At 59.5% G+C, this 27,512-nt stretch overlaps 13 protein-coding genes across 13 annotated transcripts; 8 read left to right on the top strand and 5 right to left on the bottom strand.

Moving 5' to 3' along the window:
- On the top strand, nt 1–2,326 carry SDRG_12442 (cathepsin H). Its single transcript, XM_008618515.1, has 9 exons — nt 1–847; nt 899–1,095; nt 1,143–1,208; nt 1,253–1,348; nt 1,398–1,581; nt 1,626–1,733; nt 1,786–1,912; nt 1,962–2,025; nt 2,079–2,326. Exons 1-9 carry the CDS (start codon nt 14–16, stop codon nt 2,173–2,175), a joined length of 1,773 nt encoding a protein of 590 aa, XP_008616737.1. The 5' UTR covers nt 1–13; the 3' UTR covers nt 2,176–2,326.
- Nucleotides 2,327–2,643: 317 nt separating this feature from the next.
- On the top strand, nt 2,644–3,515 carry SDRG_12441 (hypothetical protein). The gene is made up of 3 exons (XM_008618514.1): nt 2,644–2,863; nt 2,921–3,068; nt 3,125–3,515. The coding sequence occupies exons 1-3, from the start codon at nt 2,653–2,655 to the stop codon at nt 3,423–3,425; spliced, it is 660 nt and encodes a 219-aa protein (XP_008616736.1). The 5' UTR covers nt 2,644–2,652; the 3' UTR covers nt 3,426–3,515.
- A 260-nt stretch (nt 3,516–3,775) lies between these two features.
- SDRG_12440 (hypothetical protein) lies at nt 3,776–4,669 on the bottom strand (the record flags this gene model as incomplete). The annotated part of the gene is made up of 1 exon (XM_008618513.1): nt 3,776–4,669. One exon carries the CDS (start codon nt 4,667–4,669, stop codon nt 3,776–3,778), a length of 894 nt encoding a protein of 297 aa, XP_008616735.1.
- A 122-nt stretch (nt 4,670–4,791) lies between these two features.
- SDRG_12439 (hypothetical protein) lies at nt 4,792–6,381 on the bottom strand (the record flags this gene model as incomplete). Its single annotated transcript, XM_008618512.1, has 8 exons — nt 4,792–5,032; nt 5,079–5,284; nt 5,343–5,446; nt 5,495–5,630; nt 5,693–5,816; nt 5,868–6,018; nt 6,068–6,134; nt 6,181–6,381. 8 exons carry the CDS (start codon nt 6,379–6,381, stop codon nt 4,792–4,794), a joined length of 1,230 nt encoding a protein of 409 aa, XP_008616734.1.
- A 179-nt stretch (nt 6,382–6,560) lies between these two features.
- SDRG_12438 (hypothetical protein) lies at nt 6,561–7,598 on the top strand. Its single transcript, XM_008618511.1, has 7 exons — nt 6,561–6,674; nt 6,724–6,750; nt 6,798–6,862; nt 6,915–7,077; nt 7,122–7,285; nt 7,339–7,414; nt 7,465–7,598. Exons 1-7 carry the CDS (start codon nt 6,598–6,600, stop codon nt 7,505–7,507), a joined length of 615 nt encoding a protein of 204 aa, XP_008616733.1. The 5' UTR covers nt 6,561–6,597; the 3' UTR covers nt 7,508–7,598.
- A 434-nt stretch (nt 7,599–8,032) lies between these two features.
- SDRG_12437 (hypothetical protein) lies at nt 8,033–8,614 on the top strand (the record flags this gene model as incomplete). Its single annotated transcript, XM_008618510.1, has 1 exon — nt 8,033–8,614. One exon carries the CDS (start codon nt 8,033–8,035, stop codon nt 8,612–8,614), a length of 582 nt encoding a protein of 193 aa, XP_008616732.1.
- Nucleotides 8,615–8,622: 8 nt separating this feature from the next.
- Nucleotides 8,623–10,123, bottom strand: SDRG_12436 (hypothetical protein). Its single transcript, XM_008618509.1, has 11 exons — nt 10,042–10,123; nt 9,889–9,981; nt 9,773–9,839; nt 9,668–9,728; nt 9,471–9,618; nt 9,329–9,417; nt 9,155–9,277; nt 9,018–9,113; nt 8,903–8,971; nt 8,817–8,852; nt 8,623–8,768 (listed from the first exon to the last, which is right to left on the bottom strand). Exons 1-11 carry the CDS (start codon nt 10,064–10,066, stop codon nt 8,673–8,675), a joined length of 903 nt encoding a protein of 300 aa, XP_008616731.1. The 5' UTR covers nt 10,067–10,123; the 3' UTR covers nt 8,623–8,672.
- Nucleotides 10,124–10,208: 85 nt separating this feature from the next.
- On the top strand, nt 10,209–10,996 carry SDRG_12435 (hypothetical protein). Its single transcript, XM_008618508.1, has one exon. It carries the CDS (start codon nt 10,255–10,257, stop codon nt 10,912–10,914), a length of 660 nt encoding a protein of 219 aa, XP_008616730.1. The 5' UTR covers nt 10,209–10,254; the 3' UTR covers nt 10,915–10,996.
- A 630-nt stretch (nt 10,997–11,626) lies between these two features.
- SDRG_12434 (hypothetical protein) lies at nt 11,627–12,426 on the top strand. Its single transcript, XM_008618507.1, has one exon. It carries the CDS (start codon nt 11,664–11,666, stop codon nt 12,393–12,395), a length of 732 nt encoding a protein of 243 aa, XP_008616729.1. The 5' UTR covers nt 11,627–11,663; the 3' UTR covers nt 12,396–12,426.
- Nucleotides 12,427–13,180: 754 nt separating this feature from the next.
- On the top strand, nt 13,181–15,307 carry SDRG_12433 (hypothetical protein). The gene is made up of 8 exons (XM_008618506.1): nt 13,181–13,328; nt 13,377–13,536; nt 13,589–13,679; nt 13,732–13,818; nt 13,863–14,029; nt 14,082–14,350; nt 14,397–14,687; nt 14,746–15,307. Exons 1-8 carry the CDS (start codon nt 13,259–13,261, stop codon nt 15,228–15,230), a joined length of 1,620 nt encoding a protein of 539 aa, XP_008616728.1. The 5' UTR covers nt 13,181–13,258; the 3' UTR covers nt 15,231–15,307.
- Nucleotides 15,308–15,365: 58 nt separating this feature from the next.
- SDRG_12432 (hypothetical protein) lies at nt 15,366–21,713 on the bottom strand. Its single transcript, XM_008618505.1, has 25 exons — nt 21,568–21,713; nt 21,405–21,527; nt 20,839–21,360; nt 20,634–20,795; nt 20,280–20,550; nt 20,117–20,234; nt 19,817–20,069; nt 19,708–19,764; nt 19,547–19,660; nt 19,335–19,495; nt 19,138–19,288; nt 18,919–19,094; nt 18,719–18,866; nt 18,451–18,672; nt 18,303–18,400; nt 18,006–18,252; nt 17,876–17,965; nt 17,620–17,826; nt 16,931–17,574; nt 16,789–16,881; nt 16,636–16,740; nt 16,164–16,587; nt 15,858–16,122; nt 15,691–15,813; nt 15,366–15,647 (listed from the first exon to the last, which is right to left on the bottom strand). The coding sequence occupies exons 1-25, from the start codon at nt 21,706–21,708 to the stop codon at nt 15,409–15,411; spliced, it is 5,154 nt and encodes a 1,717-aa protein (XP_008616727.1). The 5' UTR covers nt 21,709–21,713; the 3' UTR covers nt 15,366–15,408.
- Nucleotides 21,714–22,499: 786 nt separating this feature from the next.
- SDRG_12431 (hypothetical protein) lies at nt 22,500–25,751 on the top strand (the record flags this gene model as incomplete). The annotated part of the gene is made up of 7 exons (XM_008618504.1): nt 22,500–22,798; nt 22,842–23,658; nt 23,724–23,801; nt 23,856–24,109; nt 24,169–24,273; nt 24,316–24,661; nt 24,705–25,751. The coding sequence occupies 7 exons, from the start codon at nt 22,500–22,502 to the stop codon at nt 25,749–25,751; spliced, it is 2,946 nt and encodes a 981-aa protein (XP_008616726.1).
- On the bottom strand, nt 25,507–26,776 carry SDRG_12430 (hypothetical protein). Its single transcript, XM_008618503.1, has 6 exons — nt 26,661–26,776; nt 26,471–26,613; nt 26,080–26,424; nt 25,951–26,031; nt 25,818–25,908; nt 25,507–25,769 (listed from the first exon to the last, which is right to left on the bottom strand). The coding sequence occupies exons 1-6, from the start codon at nt 26,758–26,760 to the stop codon at nt 25,672–25,674; spliced, it is 858 nt and encodes a 285-aa protein (XP_008616725.1). The 5' UTR covers nt 26,761–26,776; the 3' UTR covers nt 25,507–25,671.
- Nucleotides 26,777–27,512: the final 736 nt, after the last annotated feature.

The following is a 27,512-nucleotide window of genomic DNA, read 5'->3' as shown; positions in this document are numbered from 1 at the left end:
CAAGCAGCCGACGATGAAGGTCCTGACGACGAGTGCGCTTCTGCTTGCGATGATGACGATGACGACGGCGGTGGCCAACGTCTGCCATGACCATGCCACCGAGGCCAGCTGCCTTCAGCTCGACTGCGCGTGGTGCAAGTCGGCGGCGGTCAAGAGCTCGTGCTACGACCCCGACGAGGCAAGCCAGCTGCCGCCGTCGATCTTTGAGTGCGCCCGCCCCGCGCCCAACCACGGTTGCCATTTCTTCAACACGGAATCTGCGTGTCGCCAGAGCAAGGAGGGCGGCAAGCCGTGCTACTGGTGCGAGTCGGCGGCGGTCAAGTCGACGTGCTACAACGAGGCCGAGGCCAAGCAGCTGCCGCCGGCCATCTTTGACTGCGAGCACGGTCGGTCGCCCGTGTTTGCCCATGACGTGACGAGTCTCGCTGACATCACGAATGACGCCCCAGAACACGAGACATGGCCGGCGGCGGAGGTGACCAGCACCAAAAGCGGAGGTCCATGCCACCTCTTCAAGAACGAGGAGGCATGCACGCATGCGCATGCGTCCTGCGCATGGTGCGCGTCGGCGGCAGTCGCGAGCGCCTGCTACGAAGCCGACGAGGCAAGCAAGCTCCCGCCCGGCGTCTTTGCCTGCAAGACAACCGAGACGTCGCCGAGTCATGGGTGCCATTTCTTCAACTCGGAGAGCGCGTGCCGCAAGGCCAAGGAGGGCGACAAGCCGTGCTACTGGTGCAAGTCGGCCGCCGTCGCGTCCACGTGCTACAACGAAGACGAAGCCAAGCAGCTGCCGCCGGCCATCTTTGAATGCGAGTCGGGTGGTCCCACGCACTGGGCGCTGACCTCGGTCTCGAGCTCACATCTCAATTTGCAATGCGTTAACGATGTGCTGTTGTAGGTGCCAACGTCCGAGACAAGTCGTCGCCAGCTCTTTATGCACTGGAAGAGCGCATTTGACGTCGCCTACGGCCGGAACGAGAAGGAAGCAGCGCGCTTTGCTGCGTTTGTCGCCAACGCCGAGCTCGTCGCTGCCCACAACGCGCGTGGCGATCGTCCGTACTCGCTCGCACTCAACGGCTTTGCCGATTCAACGTGGTACGTCGTCTGTCGTGCAAAGCTTGATGCCTATAAGAACTCGTTAGGGCCGAGTTCCAAGCCGACTACCTCGGCGCCACACCGCAAGACTGCTCGGCCACCCATCGCTCTCTGTACGTCTGCTTGCAGCGTCGTGTCTTTGCATATGGACGTGTAGCGTGATGGCAACGTCGGATGCGCCGGCGGCCATCGACTGGCGCCGCGTGGACGCTGTCTCGCCGGTCAAGAACCAAGGCAAGTGCGGGTCGTGCTGGTACACGCTTCAACGCAAGTCGGGTTGACATTTCACGCCTGGTATGTAGGACGTTTTCGAGCACGGGCTGTCTCGAGAGCCACAACTTGCTCACGCACGGGAAGCGCATTTTGCTCTCGGAGCAAAACCTCGTCGACTGCGCCGGTGCGTTCGACAACCACGGCTGCAACGGCGGTCTCCCCTCGCATGCCTTCGAGTACATCAAGTACAACGGCGGCTTGGACACGGGCGCGGTAACTGCTTTGATCCGGCCCACAGTGACATGGATGGGGCGTAGACCTACCCCTACCACGCCAAGGACGAGACGTGCAAGTTTGACCCGACTAACGTTGGTGTCCGCGTCCTCGACGTGGTCAACATCACGTCGCGCGACGAGACGCAGCTGGTGCGACGATCTCGAGACGACGAAATGGAGGTTGATACATTGAAACTTGCAGAAAACGGCCGTGGGGACCGTGGGCCCCGTCAGCATTGCGTTCCAAGTGTCGTCCGACTTTCGCTTCTACAAGGATGGCGTGTACGACTCGACGGAATGCAAGTCGGGCGAAGCCGACGTCAACCACGGTACACATCCCTCTTTGGAAATTTGCCAACTTGACGTCTGCGCTAATAGCGGTCTTGGCGGTCGGCTACAACACGACCACGTCTGGCGCTCCGTACTGGATTGTGAAAAACAGGTAGCTATCTGGTATCGATGTCTGGTCGAGATGACCACATGTGTGCGTTCTAGCTGGTCGGCGACGTGGGGCATGGACGGCTACTTTCACATTGCCCGCGACAAGAACATGTGCGGCCTCGCCGACTGCGCGTCGTACCCGCTCGTCTAAGAAGTGCGCATCGTACTAGTATGCTCCTGGCGTGGTGTGTAGTAATTCAAAACTGACCCAGATCTGGTGCAATTTCCAGAAACATCTCGCACCAGACTACATATACATTAGCCGTACGACGACCAGCTTTTTCGAGATCGTTCCTAGTCGCAAAGCACTACGTCGAATCACTTGCCGACAACGGCAACTTGACAGTCCACCCTCGGCTGGCCACGGACTGGCACGGCTTGGCGCCTTTTTCAAGCACTTCAAGTCCCACTGCGATACGCATTTCACGCCAATACGTTGGCCGCACTATACTACACCAGCGGCGCTGGCAGTGGTCGCAAGGCAGGCAGCTCGTGAGGTTCGAACCGCCGCCCACGACGCTGGGCATCCGCGAGACGGCGGTCATTGATGCGCAGGTCGGCCGCCATCATGCGAGATTCGGTGGTCACATTTTATTCGTGCCCGTTGAAGCGACATCTACATATTTGTATGGAATTGGCCCGCCGCGTAAAAAAATACGCTGGGGCTAGGGATCGGCATTTGACTGGTGCCAATACTTCAGTTTTTCAAAAAATCGGCCGAGCAAAGATGGCCGCGACCAACGTCAAGTACCGCCTCGTCGAGGCCGAAGAAGTCGCGCAGACGGCCGGCGAACCGTCGTCGCCGACGGCCACCGCCAACAAGAAGAAGCCTGTCGCTGGTACGGACCTTGCATCGCTGCCGTGGCCGGCGAACTCACGTTTTGATGCATGCATAGACAAGTCGGGTGCGCCGCGCCGCGCGCCCAGCGGTGGCCGTGGCAAGGGTGGCCGCGGTGGCCGCCGTGAGAACGGCTTTTACGCCAACGGCACGTTCATTGCGTACAACGACACCAAGGCCACGGCCGAGTACGCCAAGCAGCAGATGTACGTCATGGCCAGTTGTCGGAACCGAGGATGTTCATGGAGAATTTGCTGTGTAGTGAGTTTTACTTGAGCGCCGACAACCTCGTGCGCGATACCTTCTTGCGCCAGCACATGGACATTGATGGCTACGTGCCGCTCGCCTTTATCGGCAGCTTCCAGGCCGTCTTTGCCGCGCACCGCGACTACCCGACGCTGCTCGCTGCCATGAAGACGTCGACGACGCTCGAGCTCGACGAGAAGAATGAAAAGATCCGCCCGGTCGTCTGGAAGCAGTGGCTCTGGCCCCAGCCCGATGGCCAGTTTGGCGTCCCGCGCTACATCAAGGTGGACGAAGAGGCGACGCCCGCGGCCGAGTAAACGCGCGATCGACATTGACGCTCTGCGCTGGATTTCCACATTTGACAGGACACTAAGTAATAGATATATGCATGTATGTTTTGGCCCAAACTCCTCGTGCTTCGCGATGCAGTTGCCCTTTGTCTCGGGTCAAGATGCTTCACTTCCCGTGAGAGACCTCGCCAGCGCCCCTGCCAATGCCCACTGCCTCTGCAAGGCTCCAGGGAGCCTGTCACTGGTGTCGGCCCCCGCCTGTCTCGTGGCCACAGTCGTCTCGATCGAGCTCGACACTTGGCAGTCTTCATCATAGACCGACCTTGTGGCGTAGAGCGGGATAGCCAAGGAGGATGTAAGTATAACTTCTCGTTTCTTTAAGTATCGACACGCGGAGCTTCGGTTGACGGACAACGCTGGCGTTTGTCAAAGGTGGCTTTGAGCACGACACCGACCCGGTCGCCTCGCTTGCGCCCGACGTTGCGCTCGACGCAGAGGCGCATGGCCGCGCTGTAAGTGCTCACAAACGCGTCGTCGACAATGTGCCAGCGGCTCGAGCCATCGAGGCGTGTCTCGGTCGCGTACAAAACATATTCGCGGACGTCGGCGTCGATTGCCTCGTGCCCGACGTTGGCGCGGGCGAGGGTCCGCGCGCGCTCGGGCTTGGGCACGCCGTTGTAGTAGGCGGCATTGGCTTGCTTGCCTGCGTTGACGTACGCAGTTTGCCGGCCGACGACCGCTCCAAAGAGCGACACGAGCGAGGCTTGGATAGACGCATTGCCCGTGAGCACCGTGATGGCTTGCGCGACGGCCTCGAGCGTCGAGACGCAGCCGTCCTTTGGCTCCTTGCGCAGCGTGCCGTACAAACTTGCGCCCTCGCACGCAATCAAGACCCGCGGCAGCGCCTGCAAGCTCTCGCTCTGATGCACAATGCGCTTGGCCTCTTTCCACGTGCCATCGACGACGACGAGTTCGAGGTTGGCAATGTCACGCGGCATGAGGAGCGTCGCAGTCGGCCCTGGGAAGAGCAGCACGCGCTGACGACGATATTCGGATGGCGGTGCCGAGGCCACGTCGCCGACCTCGAGTGTAAAGTCGTCGAGCGCATGGGCGAGCAGCGGGACGCTCGAGAGCGCCTTGCGCTTGGCCTCGTTCGGGTGCTGTATGCAGTGGATACGGAAGCCCGGCGAGAGGCGCGGCGACGGAAGCAGGTCGCAGTAGCACACGCAGGGCGGGCGGTCGCAGCCGACGCAGACCTCGCGCTGCGCCATGCCGATGGTGGTGGACTGCTCGAATGGAATCGAGCGCTTGAAATGTTTTCTATTGCTTTTTAACACGAGCAGCACGAACCGACATGAACCGACTCGATCGAGGTTAGGCGGTGGTGGTGCAATTAGACGCTGGGCTTGGGCGTCTCCTTGGCTGCGTCGGCGGGCGGCTCGACAAGCGGCGGCGGGACAGCATCGACCTTGGGCGCTTCGGTCTTGGGCTCCATTTTCGACTTGAAATACTCCATGAGCCAGTAGCCTTGCGTGCTTTTGAATTCGCGCGAGATCTCACGCACCACGTCCTTGACCGAGAGGACGCCGACAATGTCGTCCTTGGCGTCGACGACCGGCAGGTGGCGGAAGTTCCTAATCCACTGTGTCCACTTGGGCTACTTTAGCCAGGAAACGGTACTGGATAGCAGCTTCGTGGACGCACGTCTCGAGCGTCGCGTCGCTCTTGAGCGTGAAGACCCCTTTCGAGCAGAGGTCTTTGACAAGCACGTCGTGGGCGTTGAGCTTGGGGTGGAGCACCTTGGTCAAGTAGTCGCGCTCGGTGAAGATGCCCTTGACGTGGAGTTCGTCGTCCATGACGAGGACCGCGCCAAAGTTGCGACGGGCCTAGTTAGTACATAGCTATATAAACAATATTGTCCATACGATTGTGCGTGCACACTACCATCTCCCGAACCGCTTCGGCGACCGACACGCTGTCCTCAATGCGCGTGTTGAGAATGAGCTTGACCTTTTCATGCTTCTTGCGGAGGAGCGAGCCCGCGGTGACTACAAGCAACACATGAGATGCGAGATGCGAGAGGCGTGGCAACGTACTCGCGACAGGCGTGGCGTCCGCAACGGGCTTGGCGTCGGTCGTCGGCGGCGGCGTCGGCACCGCCACCTCGGCGCCTTCGGGCACGAGGCTCGCCTTCTTCTTGGCCGCGTCGTTGGCATATTCCTTGAGAATGTCCTACGCGACGTTCGTGAGGTGCATGACGTGGCATTCGCACAGCGCAAAGAGGCAAAACGCACCTTGATCGAGAGGACGCTACGCATCGCATCGATGGGGACGAGGCCCTTCGTGACCGTCTGCTTCATGTCCGTGTGGATGACGGCGAGGTGGCGAATGTTTTCCTTGGTCATCGTCGCAAAGGCTCTACCATCCTCATCATCAGAATCATCATCTTTGCGCGACATGAAGACGTACTCCATGACGGTCGTCGACGGGTCAATGCATAGAATGTGGTTCGACATGATGTCCTGCACAATGTGCGAGGCCGACTTTTCGTCGTCGTCATGCGGCGCCATCTTCTTCATCACATCGCGCTCCGTGACGATGCCCACGATGCCATGACCCTCTAATACCATCATGAACATGCGTGTGCACAGATGCGTCGTCGAAGGTACCTTGCGTCACAATGAGCGAGCCAATGTTGCGCTGGACCATGAGATCCACCGCGCTGTGGACAGGCGCCTACGTGCGCAGGTGCTGAGGCAGGTCGATGCGGCGTCGTGCCTACGTCGTGCTGGATCGACTGCCACCGGTCAAAGTGCGGGTGGATCTCGCCGGCCGACGCCGTGTCGAGGTTCGCAAAGACCTTCTCGCGCTCGGCGAGGACGTCGCCGATCGTGAGCGTCGTCGGTGTCGGTGTCGGCGCCGCGCTGCAGAAGCGCCGGGCGCGCAGGCCATGGCGGCGGAGGAGCATCGTCGCATGCAGCATCTTCGTTGTCGTCTTGGTCGCGAAAATGGGATTGTGGTCGCCGTCCGCAAAATCCGGATGGTTCCGGATACGCGCCGCAGCGGCTGCCGTGGGAAAGGGTTTTTCACTCCCGTGCTATTTCACACGTTCGCCCACCGATATCCCACATCGATTATCCGGAAGCATGTGTATCCGGACAATTGCGATAGACGCCACGAGGCGACCGACAGGCAAGCGATGCAAGCGATGCGATCGATGCTCGTCGCCGTCGTCGCGGTCCTCCTGACGCTGACGTCGGCGCTTGTCGTCCAAGAGTACGCTCGGCCATGCGCGTAGGCAGACGCTCATGCTGCATGCGTGTAGGCCATGCTGTGCGACGCTGCGCCACATGTACATTCGGCCTCGTATCATCCGCGTCGCTCATGCCACCTTGGTAGCCATGCCCGGTTTGGTCGACGCGTGGGCAACGCAGACGAGTACAGCGGCCTCGAGCTCGTGGCAGGTACGAACGCCGTGCTACACCTGCATGAAGCTACACGTGCGTGCATGTCTAGCGCGGCCACTCGACGGCTGCCGGCCGCTGCGGCAGGACCTCACGGGTAAAGTCGCCTTGGTGCAGCGAGGCGGCTGCAACTTTGCGTTCAAGATACTGCAAGCGCAGCGCGCTCACGCCAAAGCTGTGATCGTTATGGACAACTACCCACGCCCGCGCAACGAGTAGTCCATCATCCCGCCTAGCATCGCCCCATTCCTTACGACAGGTCGTGGGCCATTCGCATGGTGCCTGACAATGGCAACTCGTCCAGCGTCTTTGTGCCAAGTGTCTTTGTATCGTACGAGACAGGTGACCGCCTCTTGAGCACGCTGCAGCTCATGCGCGAGTACGGCGGCGTCGTCCGCGTCGCTCTCAACCATATCGGCGAAAGTACCTCTCCGCGTCATCTGGACACTAGGTTGCATCACTCCGTCTTGGTCTAGTCTTGCCTCTCGCCACCGCCCCGGCGATCCAGTACCAAGAAAGCCTCGAGACCATGGCGCTCTACCTCGTCCTTGCGTACGTTAATGCGCGTCTCCTCTGTCAACTCCAACGTCCCTTTGAGATAGGCTGGTCGGGATCGCCGTCGTGCACTGGCTGCAGCGCACATAGCTAGTAGCATCGAACCGCGCCGATAATCGCAAAGCTCGTATTTAGTCGGTCGTGTTAATCGCACTCGGTTGACGCAGCAGCGTCACATGCGTCTACTAAGCCCGACCCTTCGCGACAGAGACGCTTTACGGTTTGGCTCGAGCCGTGGAGGTGACGGCTTGGTCGGTTGAGCACCGCTTTCGCGGCTCGGCTTCAAGGCAAGCCGAGCCGAACCGAGCCGTTTGGGTGTCTGATACAGCCACGGCATTGGCTCTAGTATCATGGGCGGTTAGCCGGCGTTGGCTTCGACAAAAATCTTTTGGTTCGACCGACTGGATACAACCAGAGGTTCGAGGCCCGGCGAGCTCGGCCCTCTTCCATGCAGCCTACGAGGGGTGCCGTAGCCCATCGCTACTCGCCACCGACCCGGCGTAGCACCCGTTGAACCAACGACCCTCTGTGAATTAATACGATGTGGGAAGGGACGTCCTTTCTGTGCGTACGCGGTGGCAACGGTCACTTGTGTCTTGCACGAACAACAGCACCATGGTCAAGAACGAAGCCGAGATGAACTGGGATGCGCTGCGGGAGCACTACTCGCTCCAGCCGCTGCATGTCAAGCACGCGTCCGAGTGCACTGCGCTGCAGCTCAAGCAAGAAGGCGAGTGGGCTGCCATCCACCAAAAGCACACCCTCCACGAAGAAGTTATCGAAGTGTCGTTGACGCCGCTGTCACCGAGCACCACGACCCGCCACGCGTTTGAAGCCGCGGCGATGGCCAAGGTGTGGGAGTTTCGCACCAAGGCCCTCGCGCAGCAGCACGCGCACGAGCTCACCGCGCTGCAGGAGAAGCAAGCCTTTGCGATCGTGGCTCTTGCCGAGAAGGAAGCGTTCGAGAAGACTGCGCTCGCTGAGAAGCACAAGCACGAGCGAAGTGGCAATGGCGCGCCGGCGAATGGCGCGCGGCAGCTGCTGCAGAGCCAAGAAGTAGAAGCTCTCCAAAAGCAGCAAATGGACGAACGCATGGCGCTGCAGCTGCGTCAGAAGACCGAGCTGGAGGCCGCGACCGAATCCGTTTGGATCGAACACGCTGTCGAGGACTTTCTGAGCAAGGACGCGAGCTTGTAGTCCACGGACGACGATGGAAAAATGTCTTTTGAATGAAAGACAGCTTGTTGGGTGTGGGTTACATGCCGTTGAGCAGGCGGTTGGCCGCGGCTTCCACGTTGTTGTCGGCCGCACGCAGCGCCGCAATCGCTTGGTCCCGTTCAAACCCGAGCGACTAAGTAGACGCGTGAATTCGACTTGAAACATTGAAAATTGCAATTACTGTGAGCGTCTCGATGGCCGCGTCGGATGGAGGCGCCTAGCATATGTCAGAATAAAGACGGCAATGCCGAGAATCGAAGCGTGTACCGCCACCGGCATGGGCATGCCACCGCCCATGCCTGGCAAGAGCTGGTCCCGGAACCCTTGTCCGTTTGGCTAATCATTCAAGTTAGTCGCGGACCACCAACAGAAAGGAATGTACCGCGGGGGCGTGGCGGCGCTGCGCTTCTTGGAGCTGGCGCTGGCGCTGCTGCGCGGCCACACTCATGGGTACGACAGCAAACACCGAGGCAAAGAGCTACCGCGCGCCTCAGAGAGAGCTGCGCAAGCACGTTGTACCTCGAAAAACCATACGAGGAAGCCCGGGAGGCGAAACTTGGAGAGCGGCGTCGTCTGGTACACGGCGCCGACGAGGACGCCGGTGCCAAATGGCAGCGCCGAGTCGAGACCGCGCAAGCACACCTAGGACCGCTTGAGGACAAGAGGACAAGAGCAATCATGCAAGGACAGTACCAAGATCATCATAAAGTACGTCGACGCCTTCTCCGAGAGGTGGAGGCCCATTGCACTGAAGAGCTCGGGCTGCAGCTTGGGCACATTGCCTAGTCGAAACGAGGAGTAGGATATGGCGTAGGTAGACGCAAACATGACGTACCGTAGAAGACGACCATGAGCGCGCCAATGAGCGCGTACGGTCCGCTCGCGATCGATGGGAGCACCTTGGCCTTCAAGCATGCGGCTTGCAGCAGCGTCGAGAGGACGAGCACGAGGACGACGAAGCTGCCAAACTTCTTGGAGCCAAACTAGGACAACGGATTATCGTCGTGAGCACGGAGGGATCAACATGGCTACCTGGCGCTCGATGAGGCGGCAGTGGAAGATGAGGTAGATGCCAAAAGCCACCGACATGCCACTACATGGCATGGGCACATGCAGGACCGAAGGAAGGACGCGCACCTCTGAAAGCCAAAGTGGCACGTGAGGAGCCGCCAGTACTGGCCGTAGCGGGTCACCATCGTGAGATCTACGCAGCAGTCCTAAGCCCTCGCTGGTCGACAGGGTCGGCGACGCACCAAGCGGCAGGTCATGGGCGCGGTCGAGGAAGAGCGCGGCCCCGGACGCGAGGCCCGTACCGCAGAGGTACGCATAGGTCACGGGCGTCTTGTCTACAGCAGGAGCGCATGAGCCACCGTCTCCATGCGTCATCTTCATCGTCGTCGTCGTACAGAGGCCGCCAAGGTCGGGATGCATGCTTGGATGATCTTCGCAATCTCGACAACAAGCCACAAGTCGCGGCCACGTCGACTTTAGTCGAATGCCGACTATGTGGGTTTCGACTAACTACTAATGTCCGGATAAGAATCCGGAATTCCGACGGCAAAAATTGCAACTGGGTGCACACAAGATATGCTGCAAGGTCGCAGTTGACAATTGCTCTCATGCGGCGCGCGCGAACGCAGAGCCATCTCTCTGTGGCACCCGACTGCCGCGGCACCCGCAGGTCGACAGAGACGAAGACAACTTGTCCCATTTGCCTCGACGACCTCGCGGCACAGTCGGTCTTCACCGCCGAGTGCGGCCATGCCTTTCACTTTGGCTGCCTCCTCGAAAACATCAACCACGACCAAGCGAACGCGACCAAGTGCCCCATCTGCCGCAAAGTGCAAGTGCAGTGGCCGACACCGACCCGCGGGCGCGCGAATGCCCACCCGTTCTGCACACACTGCGGCACCCGTAGCGTCGGTGATCCGTGGTGCCACAGCTGCGGGTACTCGCTCGCCGACACGCCCCGCGCGCGGGCGCGAAGCCAGCCATTCGAGCCGGACGACGTCGCGCTGCAGTGCTATGTGTGCCACGTTCAGTTTCTAGTGAGCACGCGCGCACGAGGTCGCGTAGAGTGCCCGAACGGACACGTCTTTGCCCTTGTGGCGCCTGTCTCGAGCAACAATAGCTCAGCGAGGAGTCGCGCCACGTCCGCCGCCACCGTGCACTGTACCATGTGCCGCACCGACGTCAAGATTCCACCTGGTAGTCCAGCGGGGCAGTACGTTTGTCCCCGCCAGCACGCCTTTTACTACAAGCCACGCGGCCGCGAGTAGCGCTAATACATGTGGAGCGAGCTGCTCGAGCGATACCTAGTAAGTACACCACTGCACATATAGATAGAATAGGTGTCTCGCGTTCGACGTTGCGGCGGCTGGAGGTCGGAGGTTCGATCCCCGCCAAGATCGCACGATTGCGTTCGTTCGAACCATGTGCTGCTTGGACCAAGAACACTTCGACGTGCGTGCGTATGCGCTGGCAAGGCGCGGTAAAACCACTGCGATAGCGAGGCCGAGGACACATGGCCACACCATATATGTCCTATCTGGCGTAGTGGGATAGAACGCAAAGCACAAGAAGTGGCGAGAGCAGAGTGAAATCGTAGCGAGCAGTAGAGGGCGCCTTGCACACACTGCGACGACCTTGCGCTTGGGTAGGAGTGCCTGCTACGTAATGCTGCGACGCCCCACAAGTGCTTCGGCGCAGATTTTTGGCGGCAACGGATACCCTCGGACTGGCAAGCATCAATCTTATAGCAGATCTTATAGCAGAGTTCGGCCAGCTCACCGATCGGCGCAAGAAGGTCTTTGGCCCACTGTCGTGTATTAGTAGGTATTATATGTACGTTTGTCCATCTTGTCCAGACTTGGTGTGTCCAACGGCGTCGGGTAATTCCTAGTCGGAAATCGACTAAGCGAAAACGACTCGGCAGCCAGCGATTAAAAATAGCTTACGTTTTGTATGTAGCGTGGAGCATTATAAAAAAGGCGGCAAGAAGGGACACCGAGATTGCCGTTTTGAGACCATGGCAGCACGGCTCGTCCGGTCGCACAGCGACATTGATCTGCGCGAGGCCGCGCCGTTCCTGGTCAAGGTGGCGACCGAGGCCAAGGCCGCGGCGACGCCCCAAGAGACGACCCACAAGGTGACGCTGCTCATGGACCAAGAGGAGTGCCCCATCTGCCTCGACGAGTTCGAGTCGCTCGGGCAGTCCATCTTTACGGGCGAGTGCGGCCACAAGTTTCACTTTACCTGCCTCCTTGAGAACGTCAACCACGACGAGGCGAATGCGACCAAGTGCCCCATCTGCCGCAAGGTGCAGACGCAGTGGCCCGAGCCGACGGCTGGCCTCGCCAAGGCGCACCCGTGCTGCACCAACTGCGGCAAGCGCGGCACAGGCGGCCAAGCCTGCGAGGGCTGCGGCCACTCGCTCGCGCACACACCGACGGCCGCCGAGCGCGCACGCCAGCAAGCCCAGGGCGCGGGCTCGAGCAACGTCATCGTCGAGTGCCCGGCGTGCCGCATCCGGTGCCTTGTGAGCTCGACTGCGCGGGGGACACTGCAGTGCCCGAACGGCCACCTCTTTACGCTGCGAATGCCGTCGTCGGCCGCGGCGCCGCCGCCGTTGCGCGCACCGTCGGGCGGCATCGTCATGCGCCAGTGCCCGTCGTGCATGACCCGCGTCCAGATGCCGCCAGGCAGCCAACCTGGACAGTACATGTGCCCGAACGGCCACACGTTCTACTATCGCCCCTAACGCGGATTGAATGTATATTTTGTGTGTTGCATTGCGTCCAAGACACTACAAGTGGGCAGAGCGTCGCTGTTGCAGGCTGTGGCTAGCGACAAGTATGTCGGTGGTAAGCACACGTGGCAGCGGCCTCGTTCGTCGTGCCCCATCGGTGTTCGGGCTGGTGACAGCTGCGAGGCGGTGGCATCGACATGGCTTGCGGGCCAGACTCGAGGCCGGCCGACAGGCTTCAGGTCGTATGAGTTCAGGTCGTCTGAGTGGTTGTGAGAACCGATGCTGCCTGTAGGACCAGAGCATGATGCTTGAGATAAAGCCGTCCTTGATTGAGCCTTTTCGTTGGCGTCAAAGTGACACTGCTGACGTCTTTACTCGTGACAGCGCAGGCACCTTCGTCGGTACAAAAGCATCGCTGTCCCTACTACTACCACTAGTATACATTGTATAGCTCGACCTCTGGACAACTTGACGGGTGCTTCAAAATGCGCCATCACGACCCCAGGTCGTTGAACTGACGCTCTCTTCTCTGAACCCAGATAGAGAGGCGCGCCGGCGGAATCGTCAAGAGTGCAGGTCCCGATTTCGCGTGTGGCATCCAGTGAGCCTTGTATGGATCTGCGCTTGCTGCTGCACGAGTAGCAATCGCATCTGGGCATGTCGACTGCGCAGTTGCACTGGGCGTTGAAGGGTAAACAAGAGTCCAAACCAACAAAAGGCCGAGTGGTGCAGACAAATGTATTGAAGCCCATGACATACCATCTGGTTGCCGTTGTCGCCTCGTTTCGGTCCAGCGTCGCAAAGGTTCCATTATTTCCTTGGCTTTGGTGAATCGACGACGGTTCATTTTCCTATTTTGTTGAAGTCGACGAGTGATGGACGCGACGCTTCGGATCGGTGCGCTTCTTGGCGCCGCCAGTCTCGCGCTCCTCAGCGTCAGCGGTGGTACGAAGCTTTACCAAGGACTATTCAACAGCATTCTTGTGTTTGTAGGCTGTGCCGTGGCGCCCGACGACTGCCCTGTGCCAAATGAATTTGTGCTGCCGATGGCCATGGTGGGCGCCGCGACCTTGCTGCCAATTCTCTACTGCGTCCTCGCGTTCCGCCGCGACCACCGCGCGGCGAGTAGCGAAGCGAGGGCACTCTTGTCCTCGTACGCCTTGTTGCATCGACGTCACGACCCTTAGCTTGTGGACTACCGGTAGGCCGACGTCGCGGCTCGTTGATGGAAAGGGCGTATGCGTCACGGCCCGTGTTCACGCCTACATGTATGCGAGCCACTTCATGTCGGCCTGGGTACATACCAATTTCTGTTTTTTCGAAAGATGACAATGTGTCCATCATATAGGGCGATCGCATGTGGCAGTTTGCGATCCCACTGCTCTTTATGGAGATCTTTGTCAATACGCTGCTGCCGAGCGCCGTCTTTTCGCTAGTACGCAACTGATTCTTTTTGTGCGATGTCATCTTCGGACGTAGGTCGTCTACGTCATTGGTGTCGCCGCCGTGCCGTCGCTCGGGCAGTGGCTCGACCACACGAGCCGCATGACCGTCCTTAACGTCTCGATTGTTGTTGAGAACGCGTGTGTGCTGCTCAGTACCGGCACGCTCGGTTGCATGCTCTATCTCATTCATGGCGCTGCCACGTATGAAATTGCACTTTCTACAGCCAATCACAGTGTTGCCACCTGCCACTAGGCTCCAGTGGAATTGGACGTGGCCGCTCACATTGCTGTTTGGGTGCACGATCGCACTCGGTGCGGTCGGCCAAGTGTTTAGCGACGCGCAGACGCTGTCGCTGGAGAAGGACTGGGTCGTCGTCATTGCGACCGAGACGTCGACGCGCCTCGGCGACTGGAACACGACGATGCGTCGCATCGACCTCTCATGCAAGCTGCTCGCGCCGGCGGCCTTTGGTATCCTCATGGACTATGCCGGCTCCGACCCCATGACCCGGGCGACCGTTGGTATTTCCCTCTACAATCTACGCTCCCTTCTCGAATCGCGACATAGGGGCGGCGGCGGTCGGTGTCTGGAACTTGATGTCGGCGCCACTCGAGTACGCCATGGTGCGAGATGTCTATGCGCTCGTGCCAGCGCTCGCCAACTCGTCGCACATTGAGAGCGCCAAGCCGAAAGCCACCTTGTCGCTGCGCCAGTACACGTCCATGTGGGCAGCATACGCAGCCCACCCGACGTTTCTCGTCTCCTTTGCCTACTGCGCACTCTACATGACGGTGCTCTCGGGCAGCGGCCTCAACATTGCGTATTTGCAATGGCGCGGCGTCGCGCTCTCCCTCCTCGGTACACTCTCCTCTCTGTTCATTTGGAGAGCTCTCTCACCTCGATGGAATATGCTTAGGTGCCACGTCGGGTCTTGGCGCGCTCTTTGGTCTCCTCGGCACGCTGCTGTTTCCGCTGCTTGTGCAACGAATTGGCAGCGTCGAGCGCGTCGCTGTCGTGAGCGTCTGGCTCTTCTGGCTCACGCTACTGCCAGTCGGTGCGTCCTTTCTCCTGTTTGGGCAGGTGCAGATCACCGACTACGTCATGATCGTGGCCGTGCTCCTCTCGCGCGCGTGGCTCTGGAGCGCGGATCTTGCCGAGACGCAGATCATGCAAGAGTGGGTCGAAGTCCAGCGCCGCGGCACCATCAATGCGATGCAGAGCGCGACGACCAAGCTCTTTTACATCGGCATGCTCCTCGTGAGCATCGCGTTCGCCGACCCGCACGCCTTTAGGACGCTCGTCTTTGTGTCGCTCAGCGCCGTTCTTTTGGCCGCGATTGGCTTCTCAACTTGGTTCTCGACCATCGGGCGGTTCGGTCCTCCCGTCGCCAGCACCGTCTAGCGCTCGGATAGAGCTCCGACGCGAGCGTGGTCGACTCTAGTTGGTAAACGTTGTCCATATCAATCATTCAACCTTCAATCTTTCAACGCTCCCGTGCAGACCGAGACACAGCTGATCCATGAATGACATATAGAATATGCAAGCAAATCGTAGAGAGATTCATATATGAAGGAAGGTCTTAGCCGTGGAGGACCGAGATGTCGCCGGAGATGAACGCGTCAAAGCGCTGGAGCTTCTTGAACTTGAGGTCGACCGGGTGCGCGTACATTTCGGCGTTGAGCGCGCACGTCGTCGTTGAGCGCTGGTCAATGTGAATGAACGTCCAGCAAATGTCCTGCGTCTCGTTGAACTTGGGCGAGCTCGGCATGTCGTCTGCGAGCTTGGACGCGGCTTGGACTTCGAACACGATAAACGCTCCTGGCAAGACAATCAAGATACTGTGCTCGAGTTATACGTGTACCAGATGGGAGGTTCTCGAACGGCGTCTGCATGAACCAGGTAAAGCCATAGTAGAGCAGCGACGTTTGGGCCAGCGGCAGACACGTCACGAGCTGCTTCTTCTCAATCAAGTTTTTCGATACGTCTGGCGTTCGCCTCAGCCATGTGCACCACGATAGATGTGTGTACCGTAGACGGAGACAATGACGCGCGGACGGGAGAGGTGCTGGGCGTTTGGCAAGCCGATCTGTTCGACGTAGACCGAGAGGTACGAGCTGTGGCGCACGAGGCCGGGCTGCTTCATGAGGAAGACCATGGGCGTCTCGCCTTTCTTCGACGCGCTCGACTGAACGCTCGTGACGACAATCTTGGCCAGCTCGGCTTTGAGCGACTGGACGACAGTGAGCTCGAACGGCGAGAGCTCGGCCGTCGTTGCACCCCGATCCAGCAAAAACTACATATCCCCTTGAGACATTGAACGTATGAAGACTGTACCTTGGCGAGCGTGTGGTAGTTGCGCTCGATTGCAAGCTTGAGTGGTGTCTTCTTGGCGAGGCTCGAGATGCGGTTCATGTCAGCACCGTGCTCGACGAGCCAGAGCACTAGCTTGATGGCGTCGATTTCGGCCGAGTCGAGCTTTGTCGTCGGGCTTAGAAGCGGTGAGAGGACTTGGTTCGTTTCTTGAATCACTTGTTTAAGTGACTTCTTGCGCGATGATGGCAGCTTGTCGACCGACGCCGTGTTCTCAAGGAACCACAACGCGGCTTTCACAGCATCCCGCGGGTCGGCTGTCGTCTTGCCAAGGACCGCAAGGTGCAGCGGACTCTCGCCGTCGCGCGTCGGCACGTTGCACCACGCTTGCTGCTGCGACCGACTCACAAAGTGCATGCTAGCGCTTGAACGCTGCATCGCAAAGAGCCTACAAGTGCAAACTCAGAAAGGCCAAGTGCAAAGTCGTATCCACTACCGGTGCTCGAGACTTGTGGGCACGGTGTCGCGAAGGCAGGCGAGCCACATTTGGAGCTCGAGTTCGCTCTCGGCCTGAAAGTAAAGTCGGCCCTCGCGGTTGCGTCTATGTCGACGACTAAGGAAACAAATCTTTGCTTGTCCCTTACTATACCCTTCGAGGAGCTCGGGCGAGTGCACTTCAAACGCAAACGGAATGTCGGCGCATTTCTTGAAAAGCGCTTTGCGCATGTCGAGGACCTTGTCACTACGCACATCGAATGCGATACCATATCACATTTGACGGTTGAATCGACCTCTTGGTCTGCGATTTCGACTTGAAATAGTGCAGTTCGGGTACATTGTGCGTGTTGCGAAGGGCCACAAAGCGCTTGGACCAGCGCGAAGCTTCGCGGCGCTTCTTGAGGAACCCCGTGTGCACCGTGACGCCATTGGCATCGACCGCGCTCGTAATGTACGACTTGGACGCTTCGCGGAGACGGCGGCTGTCGGTCATGCCTCGTTCGTCGCCGTCGTCAAAGGCGGGATCCATGGGCGCCTTCTCGGCGGCGAAGGCAACGAGAAACTTGACCACGTCCAAGCGCGACGCCAGACACGCGTCATGAAGCGGCATGTGCCCCGCTGCGTTGCGCGCATGGAGCGTCTCGAGGGCGTGCAAGCAAATGTACTTGACGACGTTCAAGTCGCCGGCGCACGCGGCAACGTGAAGAAGCGACCGCATCTCGGCGGCCTTGTGTCGGATGTAAATGTATTCGGGCGAGAGACGTAGCGCCAGGATCACAGCATCCGCGTCGCGCCGGACACAAGCGTCGCGAAGGTGCTGGAGCATTATGGCGAGACGGCGACGGCGCAAATAGGCCCGCACGGTGCGTTGGAGCTTGCGCACACTTCGCTGAGCGTGAATATACGCGCGACGGCTCAAGTACACACGCAGCGCACGCTACAAACCATGCTGCACCATCACCACACGTCTCTAGCTTGATACCTGAATGCGGATTGTGCTGCAACGGAGCACGCGGAAGCGTCGCTTGTGCACATACATGACGAGGTGCGACCGCAACGTGGCACGGGCGTGCTGCTGCGCGAGGTACCGGCGCCGCTGGGTGTAGCCGCGGCGTAAGCTTTGCACGAGCACCGTTGCGGTGCGCAGGCGACTGTAGCGACCTCGCGGCGGCACCATGCGAGCAAACGCCTAGCATCGCAGCCTGTATAGGGTACTCTTGAGGAGGCTGGTGACGTACTTGAAGACGAATGACCATGCGGCGCTGGTGCATGAAGCGCTTCCGCTGCAGAATCTTGCGGATGAGCGCTTGGGACGCCACCATCGCAGCCTGCGACGTGTTGGCCTTTCTCGGAACAAGAGGACGGTACCTTGCCACGGAGGTACTGCTGGCGGTTGCGATGCGCACGGAACAGCGCTTGGATCGTCACGGCCGACTCGTACATGCGGTGGAAGCGGCGGAGCTGGAGGTAGCCCCGGAAGCGCGCTTGGAGGGTCACCGCGCTGTTGATGCGGCAGCGCAGCGCGCGCTCGGCCTTGGTGCGCTGAAGAAATCCTCGTGCAATACGCTGGATTGCAATCGCGGCAGTCTGCATCTTGGCCTGCCGCACCAGGCGCCTGCCACGTCATACGTTTCATTTCCCGAGACACAAACTAGGCATGCGTACTGGCGAGTGGCAAAGCCCCGAGCAATCGCATGCAGCCGGATCGCGGCTGCTTGTTTGCGCGCGTACAGGCGCAAAAGCGTCTTGCAGCGTCGATTCGCCTGCGTCACATATCATTTTGCAAGTGCAATCTGGCGTCACATAGTTCAACCTGAAGTTTGCGGGTATAGTGCTGCAGGGCCGCGTACGACTTGGTGGCCGCTCGCTGACGCCACTTGGCTTGGAGCGTAATGACGCGAGTGCGAAGTTGCTGATACCGTCTGCGAAGCGAGTGGCAACGCCAAAACTTGGACTGCAGCACGGTTGCGATCTCGCCCTTGATACCAGTCAAGACCGACTGAAGCAGCTCGAGCTGCCCGTAACGCAGGTACACCTACGAACGCATGCAGCGATGACTTCGAGGCACTTTGCAAAGATACCTCGCGCTTGCCAATCTGGAAGGCATTCGGCAGCAGCGACGACTCGCAGATCGACCGGACAAGCTCGATCGTGTCTGTGGCCGGTCCCTCGGCGCGACGTCGGCCGCGCAACAGCATCGCAAACGTTTGATAAAAGTCGTTAAAGGGTCTACTCCAACATCAAGAATGGTATCCACGGACAAAAATCGAGGCCACGGTACCGGCGGATCGGGTACCCTTGCTGTCGAATCTTGATGACTTCCAGAATGCCGCCGTAGACGAGCTGATCGCGCACGAGCTGCGAGCTAAAGCCGCCGGCAAACTTGATGTTGTTGGGCTTGATGCACTTGATGTAGTGGGGCGTCGTGCTGCCAAGCATCTCCATGAGCCCCGTGAGCTACCAAACATCAATTCCCCAAGTCGATAAATTGATAGAATACTTGTGTTCGAAACTTGCTCGCAACCGTGTTGGACCCGACGAGGGCGACGCTCACTTGGCGCCGGTGTGTCGGCGTGCCACTGCTCTCGCAGTGCCGCAACGATATCGGCTGCGGGGCAGGTGCAAAGATCGCGCTCAGCACCGGCAACTGGCTACAGGACGCTCGTGTTGGACTCGGACGGGAAACATATACACTACCTCGTCCGAAGCAGCTCGACCAAGTCTTCGTGGAGATTGTCCGTGTTCTTGGACACAAACCCGTGGACCGAGTACGTGACGTCGCCCGCATAGTGCTTGATGACGAAATCATCCGACTCAAATCGGGGCTTGGCGTAGTGCGGGTGCTTGTCCAGATGCGTCTAATCATACATGATCAGTGGTGCTCGGTGCACAGGCTCGTCACAGTCGACCTGGTGATAGATGTTGAGCAACTGGCGGTCCGTGGTCTTGCGCTTGAGCATGATTTGCTCGTCCAAAAGCGGAAAGATTCCTGCGGGGGATTTCTGGATCAAGTCCAAGCATTCCTACACCAGCCATCAGAATCTGGATTCAAAGAATCCAGTTGCCTTGCCTGGTTGTCTTGAAACTCGATGACCGAGACCGAGATGCCTTCAGACGCATACCGCTCCTGCATAAAGCGTTGTATCTTCAAGCACTTATAGCGTGAAAACAAGACGTACCTGCTCGAGGACAAAGACGTGGCGGTTAAACTGCTGTTGGAGCATCTCGTTGGCAAAGTTGATGCAGAGCTGCTCGAAGCTGTTGGTGGGCATGATCTCGAACCCAAAGATGTCGAGGATGCCAATGAACGGGTGCTTTCCAGGCTTGGTGTGCTCGCCGCACATGGCGTTGAGGCGGCTGATGATGTAGTTGAAGATCTCGCCGTAGAGATACTTGCATAACGCTTGCTTGGCGACCTCGGCTTGGTCGCACCTACGCCACAGCCATCAACCTATGCTCACCCAATGAAGACGGTGTACGAAAGCTTGATGCGGAGGATCGAGCCGCGACCCGTCACCGTTGTTTGGGTCGTCATCTTGTCCTCGAGCTCGTCGGCCGCGACGCGAAACAACCCCGCAATCTTGGCGACAGGGACGTCTATGTAGCAGCATGAGTCTAGCAGCGGCAAACGCGACGACGCACTCGTGGCAAACTGGCACGCTTCGCGGTCGTCGGCGCGAAGGGAAAACCGCGCATTCCCGAGCTTGAGGACACCCGCGAGCACCTGAAAGATCTCTTGTTGCGTCGACGGCGCAAAGCCGAGCTGCGTCATCGACGCGCGCAGCACACGAAAGTCGCTCGCATCGTCGACGCCGTCGATCTCGAGGCAGTTGCCGTACGTCAAAAAGTTGTAGTGGGCTGCATCCTGGAGCTCGAGCGCGGCCCGTTCGTTCGCATCCAAGCCGGCAAGCATCTAGTCCCATCAGAATATTTAACAAGGTTGCACTTTGAGTTTGCACTTTGATATTGCATTTCGAGATTGCAGTTGTGGTGTACCTGGTAAAAGACGTGGTAGTTGCGTTCGTTAGTCTCGGGCGCCACGATCCGCGTCTTCTCGAGCAAAAAGTGTTTGATGGCAACGCCGTTCATGCGCCCGTCGCCGTTGTAGAGGATCTGAATGTACTTGCCAAAGCGACTGCTGTTGTCGTTGCGCGACGTCTACCACTCATATCGACACATCAATGTCCATAAGCGCGTGTACCTTGGCGTTCCCAAACGACTCGAGGACGTGGTTGGAGAGGAGGACGCACTCCTCGATCTTCTCGTGCAGCGACGCGTCGGCTTTGGACGTCTTTCCACCCTCGGCCAGCTTGCTCGCAACCGCGAGGTACTTCATAATGTGCTTGGACGCTTCGGTCTTGCCCGCACCGCTCTCGCCGCTCACAACGATCGACTGCGGGTTCGTCTCGCCACACCGCGCGTTGCGCATGTCCCGGTAGGCCTTTTCGGCGATCGTAAACAAATGGGGCTTCTTGATCTCGCAGTCGGCTTGCGACTTGGTGGCTTCCATAAAGCCCATGACGTCGTACAGCAGCGGAATGCTCTTGTACGGGTTGACCGAGATCAAGATGTCGGTCGTGAACGTGTAGATCGCGTCTGCGAGGTACCGCCGGTGGAGCACGCTCAGCAGTGGCGCTTCGTGCATATTGTTCATCTGCGCAATGTCCGTGTGGTCCACCAAGTGCGACGGGTCAAACGCGAGCATCGCTGCCGTCGCCACGACCTGCAACGCATGCCATCGCGCGCTTCCGGCAGAGGAGGATGTACCTGGTGCTTGTCGTCAGGGCTGTCGGGGACGAAGACGTTGGCGCTGCCATCGGGCAGAAGCGTCTCGATCTCGCCGACACGCCAGAGCTCCTTGCTGTCCGGGACCCACACCCGCGCGCCAGGCTACGCCTCATCATGCTCCTGAGCTCGGGATGATGGCTACCTGGAGGTGCATGGCATCGACCCCGAGCGCGTGGACGGGCTTCCGCGGTCCGTCGGTCGCCTTCTTGGCCAGCGCCGGCTTCCCCACCGTGATGCTCGACGGCTTCTTCGTGAGCTCTTGCACCTTGGACCGGCCAAACATTGGTGAAATCCCAAATGGCGAGAAACTGCAAAAGATCGCTACAAAAATACCGGGGCTAATCGCACGCAACGCAACCCCCGACCTTTCGACCGAGTGGCGTGCCCCATCGTACTGCAGTCTTCATGGACGAGTCTGTCACGGCGGATGAATTAGGAAGCCGCGTCACCTAGCTATACCAAGGACTCTTCAACACGGACAAAATGTACTAGTAGTCGACTAAGGCGTCACAGGCAGCTTTCGTACTAGTAGTCGATACTACGAGGCGCAACTCGATGGATCGATGAAATGCTATTCTCTTGTCTGTCTACCGTGGTCAGTAGCAAGGTTGGGCGCTAGGTGGACGGGCTCGAGCGGAAGCCACTCGACATGTTTGGGTCACTGAACCTTGCGGCTGACGACGTCATTCCTGGGCTGCACGGTGACGATCGCCAAACGCACCGCATCCCAGACGCTACGCTCGCCCCGACTCAACTCGTACCAGCCGATGACCATGGCCTTTGCGTCCGTTGTTGAATTCGACCACCACCACGTTGGTCTCTCAAGCTCGATGCCGCGCGCAGCAGAGTACTTTAGTCTGCCCTGGACGCTGCTCCTCCTACGCAGCAGCAACCTCGAGACGCGCGTTGATGGACAAGTGCCATCTGCAACTCGATTGTCGTTGGGACCTGAAACTCAATTCGGATGCAATTTTGAACCCAAGTCGGCGTTTTGTCATGTATCCGGATAAACTGTGGAGTTTTGCCGCGAGTGAGCATCTCAGCCTGTCTCGCGCCCTTGTCGGATCGACAACGATGGACGCGACGGGACAGGCGCCGCCGCCGCTCTTCAGCAAGAAGGCGCCCAACCTGAGCTTTGGCCAGTACATGGCGTCCAAGATTCGCAAGCTGCGCGGCCAGAACGACGGCATCGGGCGGCTCGACCGCCTCTTGGACGGCGTCGTGATCTTTGTCAACGGCCACACCGAGCCGCCGCGAGAAGAGCTGCGCCAGCTCATCTTGCAGCACGGTGGCCAGTACGAAGCGTACCACACGAGTCGCGTCACCCACATGATTGCAACGCACGTCGCCGAGTCCAAGCTCAAGGAGCTCTTGTACGTCCGCTGTTGCAAGCGCCTCGTCAACGTACTTTTGTAGGCGCGCCCGGAAGCCACTGCCCGTCCTCCACCCAAAATGGATCCTCGACAGCATCGAGAAAGGCCGGGTGTGCCGGACGCAGCCCTACTTGTACGCAGGCTACCGCGCGGTCGGCCAACAGACGCTGCAACTCGCGCCACTGGCGACGACTCCAGCTCAAACCACTTTGCCAGTACCTCCCGCGTTGCCTACTTTTACCGCGCCACCAGCACCTCGCGTGACCTCCGCACCTGCCGCGCGGCCAGCATCGCAACAGTCGCCCTTCGCGCCGTCAGTGCCGCCGTTCGCGCCGCAAGTCCAAGCACCATCTGGACACTTCAAGGTGCCAACGCCGCGACTTGACCACCCGCCGACACCACCAATTCCACCTCTGCCACCCGTCGTGGCATCACCGTTGCCGTCGGTCTCCCAAACGCCGGTGGGGACCGAGGCACCGACGTCGCCGACACGCACTAGTCCGCCCAAGCCGCGCAGTAGTCCGCCCAAGCCGCGCAGTAGTCCGCCCAAAGCGACGCGTGCACTCTCGACGCGGGACGGTATCCCGGCTTTTGTGCGTCATTTCTTTGACAACTCGCGGCTGCACCACATTGGGTCGTGGAAGAGTTTTTTCCAGGCGCACGCGGCTGAGCTCATGGCGTCGGCGCCGCCATTCGTTGCCTCGCAGTACGGGCACTGCGAGAGCACCGAGCGCGTGATCTTGCACGTCGACATGGACTGCTTTTTTGTCTCGGTCGCTGTGCGCAATCTCCCGCCAGTGTACAAGACTGTCCCGGTCGCTGTCGCGCACTCGGGCTACTCGTCCCACGATACGCCCCAGGTATTACCGTATCTCTCGAGCCAACTTCGATTGCTATTCGATAGCCTGCGAACGAGCCCAAGAAGAAAGGCACGTCGGAAATTTCGTCGTGCAACTACGTCGCCCGCGCGCGTGGGCTCCGCGCCGGCATGTTTATGGAGCGCGTATCGATCATTTCCTGGTACAAGAACCCGTGATTTGATCCGCTTCACTCGTAGGCCAAAGGCCTCTGTCCGGATCTGGTCGTGCTACCGTACGATTTCGAGGCCATTGAGCGCATTTCGTGCGATGTTTACCGCATCTTTTACCGGTTTACGCCAGCCGTCCACGCCGTGAGCTGCGACGAGGCGTTTCTCGAGTTCCCCAAAGGCGCAAATGGCCTCGCACTGGCCCATGCCATTCGTGCAGCGATTTGGGACCACACCAAGTGCACGGCCAGCGTTGGAGTCGCCCACAACATTCTGTTGGCCCGGTACCCTACCCCTCCCCTAGCCCTCTCTACCAGTGCATGCAATAACGGCGCATGCCTAGGCTTGCGACCAAGCAAGCCAAGCCCGACAAGGTGTTTGCGATTGCTGCCAAGGACGCGGCCGTGTACGTCGACCCGTTGTCGGTGCGGGATCTTCCGGGTGTCGGGTACGTCGAGTGCGTAGTGTCGTGTGCCAAACCCCTGAGTAGGCACGTGACCCAGCAAAAGCTAGACGAGCTCCACATCACCACGTGCGCCGAGCTGCAACGCTGGAGTGTTACTGACCTCACGCCACACGTTGGTCCCAAGACGGCACTGACGCTGCAGGGATTTGCGCGTGGTGAAGACCACCGGCCCCTCGAGTTGAGTCAAGTGGCCAAGTCACTCTCGGCCGAGATCAGCTACGGCGTGCGGCTGGATACGGACAAGGACGCGCTCGAGTTTGTGGTTGAGCTCGCGAAAGAAGTCCAGGCCCGCCTTGTAAAAGGAGCTTTTGTCGCGGGCAGTCTGACGGTCAAGGTCAAGACACGCCAGGAAGGTGCTCCTGTCGAGCCGGTACACGATGACTGCGTACACCTCAACTCGAGGATGTGGTTAGGGCAAATTTTTGGGCTGTGGCGCCGTCGACACGGTGAGCAAGACGACGCGACTCCCGGCGCCGTCGGCAAATGCCGCCGACATTCTCGCAGCGGCGACGTCGCTCTGGAAGCAGTTTCGCGTCGTCTGCACTGACATTCGCGGCATTGGTATCCAAGCGTCCAAGCTCCGCAAGGCAAACGGTACGGGTGACGCGCCGCCGTCGGTTGCACCAAACGGTCTCGATCAATGGGTCCGACGGGCGATCGAGACCCCACCCCAACCGCCACCTGCAACGACGCCGACGCCACCACGACCATCGACGACGACATCGACACGCCCACGTCCCGACCCATTGGCGCTCTCCTTGTCCCAGGTCGACCACGACGTACTCGAGACACTGCCTCGGGAGCTGCGAGACGAGATTCTGACATCGCTCCCAAAGTCGCGCAGAACCGGGGCCCCCGAGAAACAATGGCCATCCTCCTACTCGCAGATCGACACGGACGTCCTAAGTGAGCTCCCACCGTCCATTCAGCAAGAGATTCGCCAGACCTTTCGCAAGCCTGCACAGCTACGCGACGTCTCTGTCAAGCGCAAACCCGCAGCGTTGGCCTCGGGGGTGCCCCCCCGGCCCCCCAAGCGCCCAACACGAAGCCCGCCACGCCGTGCGCCAAGCCCGGCACGTCGTGTACCAAGTCCCCCGCCGCTGTCCCAGATCGATGCAAGTATTTGGGACGAGCTGCCGCCATCGATCCAGGACGAGCTCGGGCTGCCTCGCCCAGTACAAATGCAGATCGACGTACCACCAAAAACGTCCGACACAAGGGAAGAAGTCGAGAACGACACCGATCTCGAGCGCGCCATTTTGAAGGCGATTACGCAGCGTCGGCTGGATGTCGCAGAAACGCATCTGCGCCGACTCCGACGCGCGTCCGTCCAGACCCCGGCAATTTTCAACGACATTTTGGCTCTCGCCAACGCCCGCATCACGGCGGCGTACGGCTGTCCGCTCGGGTCCGTCGCGCCGCTGGCTGTGCCGGTTGCAGCGCATACCAGTGATTCTTAATCGCATTTTCTGAGCGGCCTGCGTGTCGTGTGTGTGTTGCACATTTACATCAACATAGGAATGTACCCGGCAGAAGCTCGGCGATGCGGGCCCACTGCTGCGGGTACGTCGTGTACGCAGCTTGCAGCGCATCGTCGTCTTGGGATGTCCAGGGCGCCTGCCACGTAAGTAAGTCACCGATGGTTGTGGCGTCAAATACCTTGGTCAACGAAGGGTCGGCGTGGTTGCGGTAGCGCTCGCGACACTGCTTGCCGAGTCGACCAGGAAAGCTCTTGGCAATCTGCGAATGCAATGGCAAACGGTCCGGTGGAGAGGACACTACTCGCACCTCTGTCCAGGCGGACCCGAGCTCGGCGACCTTGGCCCGCAGAAGCGCGTCGTCCTCCGGAGACCACGTATTCTTGCCTTTTTTCAGAGTTGGTTGCAGCACTTGATTCCAATGCTGTCGGCACTGGAGGTCCGTGCGCCCCGGCAAGTTGGCGGCCACGTGCAGCCAGGACGGCGCATCCCGCGCCACGAGTTGGGCGAGCGTCGCGTCTTCGCTCTCGCTCCACGGTACCTGATTCCGCTTGCGCTTGGCGCACCGTGGACGCGTCATTTGCTGCCACCGGTAGCGCACGTGCTCGACACTGCGGCGTCGAGGCAGCGCCGCTGCCACGAGCGTCCAAGGCACCTATCCCGTGCATTCCAACTCGTGTCGTCGCAGACGTTTGTGGTACCTTGGCAGGGTCCACGGCAAACTGCGCGTAGGCGCGGCGCAGTGCTGCGTCTTCGTCGTCGCTCCACGCGCTCGTCGTGAGCGTCGGATCGACGTGGTGGACGTAGCGCTCCCGACACTGCTTGCGCGACCAGTGATGGCCCTCTACGTTGCGTGTTTGACGCCAAGCCAACCGTGCACGTCCCACGCACCTATTTCCATGCGCTCACTGATGGTGCTCCAGCGCGGCCCGAGCGCGGCGACAAGGGCGACGAGGCGGTCGTCGGCGGCGCTCGTCCAAGCCATCGCCATCGCGCCTCAATCCAACCTGTACATCCGGATAACGTGTCTCACGCCGATGGGATTTCCCACATCGTGGGAAATACCGCCCGTGGGAAATTAGCTCACGGTGCCAGCGCATGGCAAGCTTCTTGCGTGTCAACGCATGTACAGGTATCGCAAGCGCAGAAAGAGGGGACTTATTACATGCTAGTCGTACCTCTTCTATTTACCACGAACAAGAGAGTGCAGGAACTATTAATCACTGGTTTGGTCGTGATGCAGCAAGGGAAGGGGTCGGTGTTGGACAGGAGCGGATCGTGTGCTTGTCGCAGGGTCCACAGCGTGACAGGCTCTGGCGCTCATTACACCGCAATGACCCCGCGGATATGCAATCTCAGAGGTCGCGTGAGGTGGCGAGGCTGTTTCCACGCAACTTTCGAAAGTCGAGTCCGCGAGATTCATCGGCTACCAACTCTCAAAGATGGACATCTCGCAACCACGCTACACATCACCGCGTCAGTGTGTACGATCCGAGCAGCTGACCCGAGAGCGGATATCTGAAGTGCATCACGAATCTCCACTCAGCACGATACAAATGCGGTCTCAGCAGCGAGCTCGGACGAGATCCTGTGCAACTTGCTGGCTCGTTGCTTTTTCTATTTTCACTCCATATATGCAGCTAGTCACCTTGCCAGTTCTCAAACTTGAAGGCGAGTGCCTCGACCCTCAGCGAGCTCGAGACGACGACGACGTGTGCACATGGAACATTTCGCCAAGGCGTT

The sequence above is a fragment of the Saprolegnia diclina genome (assembly GCF_000281045.1).
Source record: "Saprolegnia diclina VS20 unplaced genomic scaffold supercont1.49, whole genome shotgun sequence".
Lineage (NCBI taxonomy): Eukaryota > Oomycota > Saprolegniomycetes > Saprolegniales > Saprolegniaceae > Saprolegnia > Saprolegnia diclina.
This window is presented reverse-complemented; position numbering and strand designations above follow the sequence as displayed.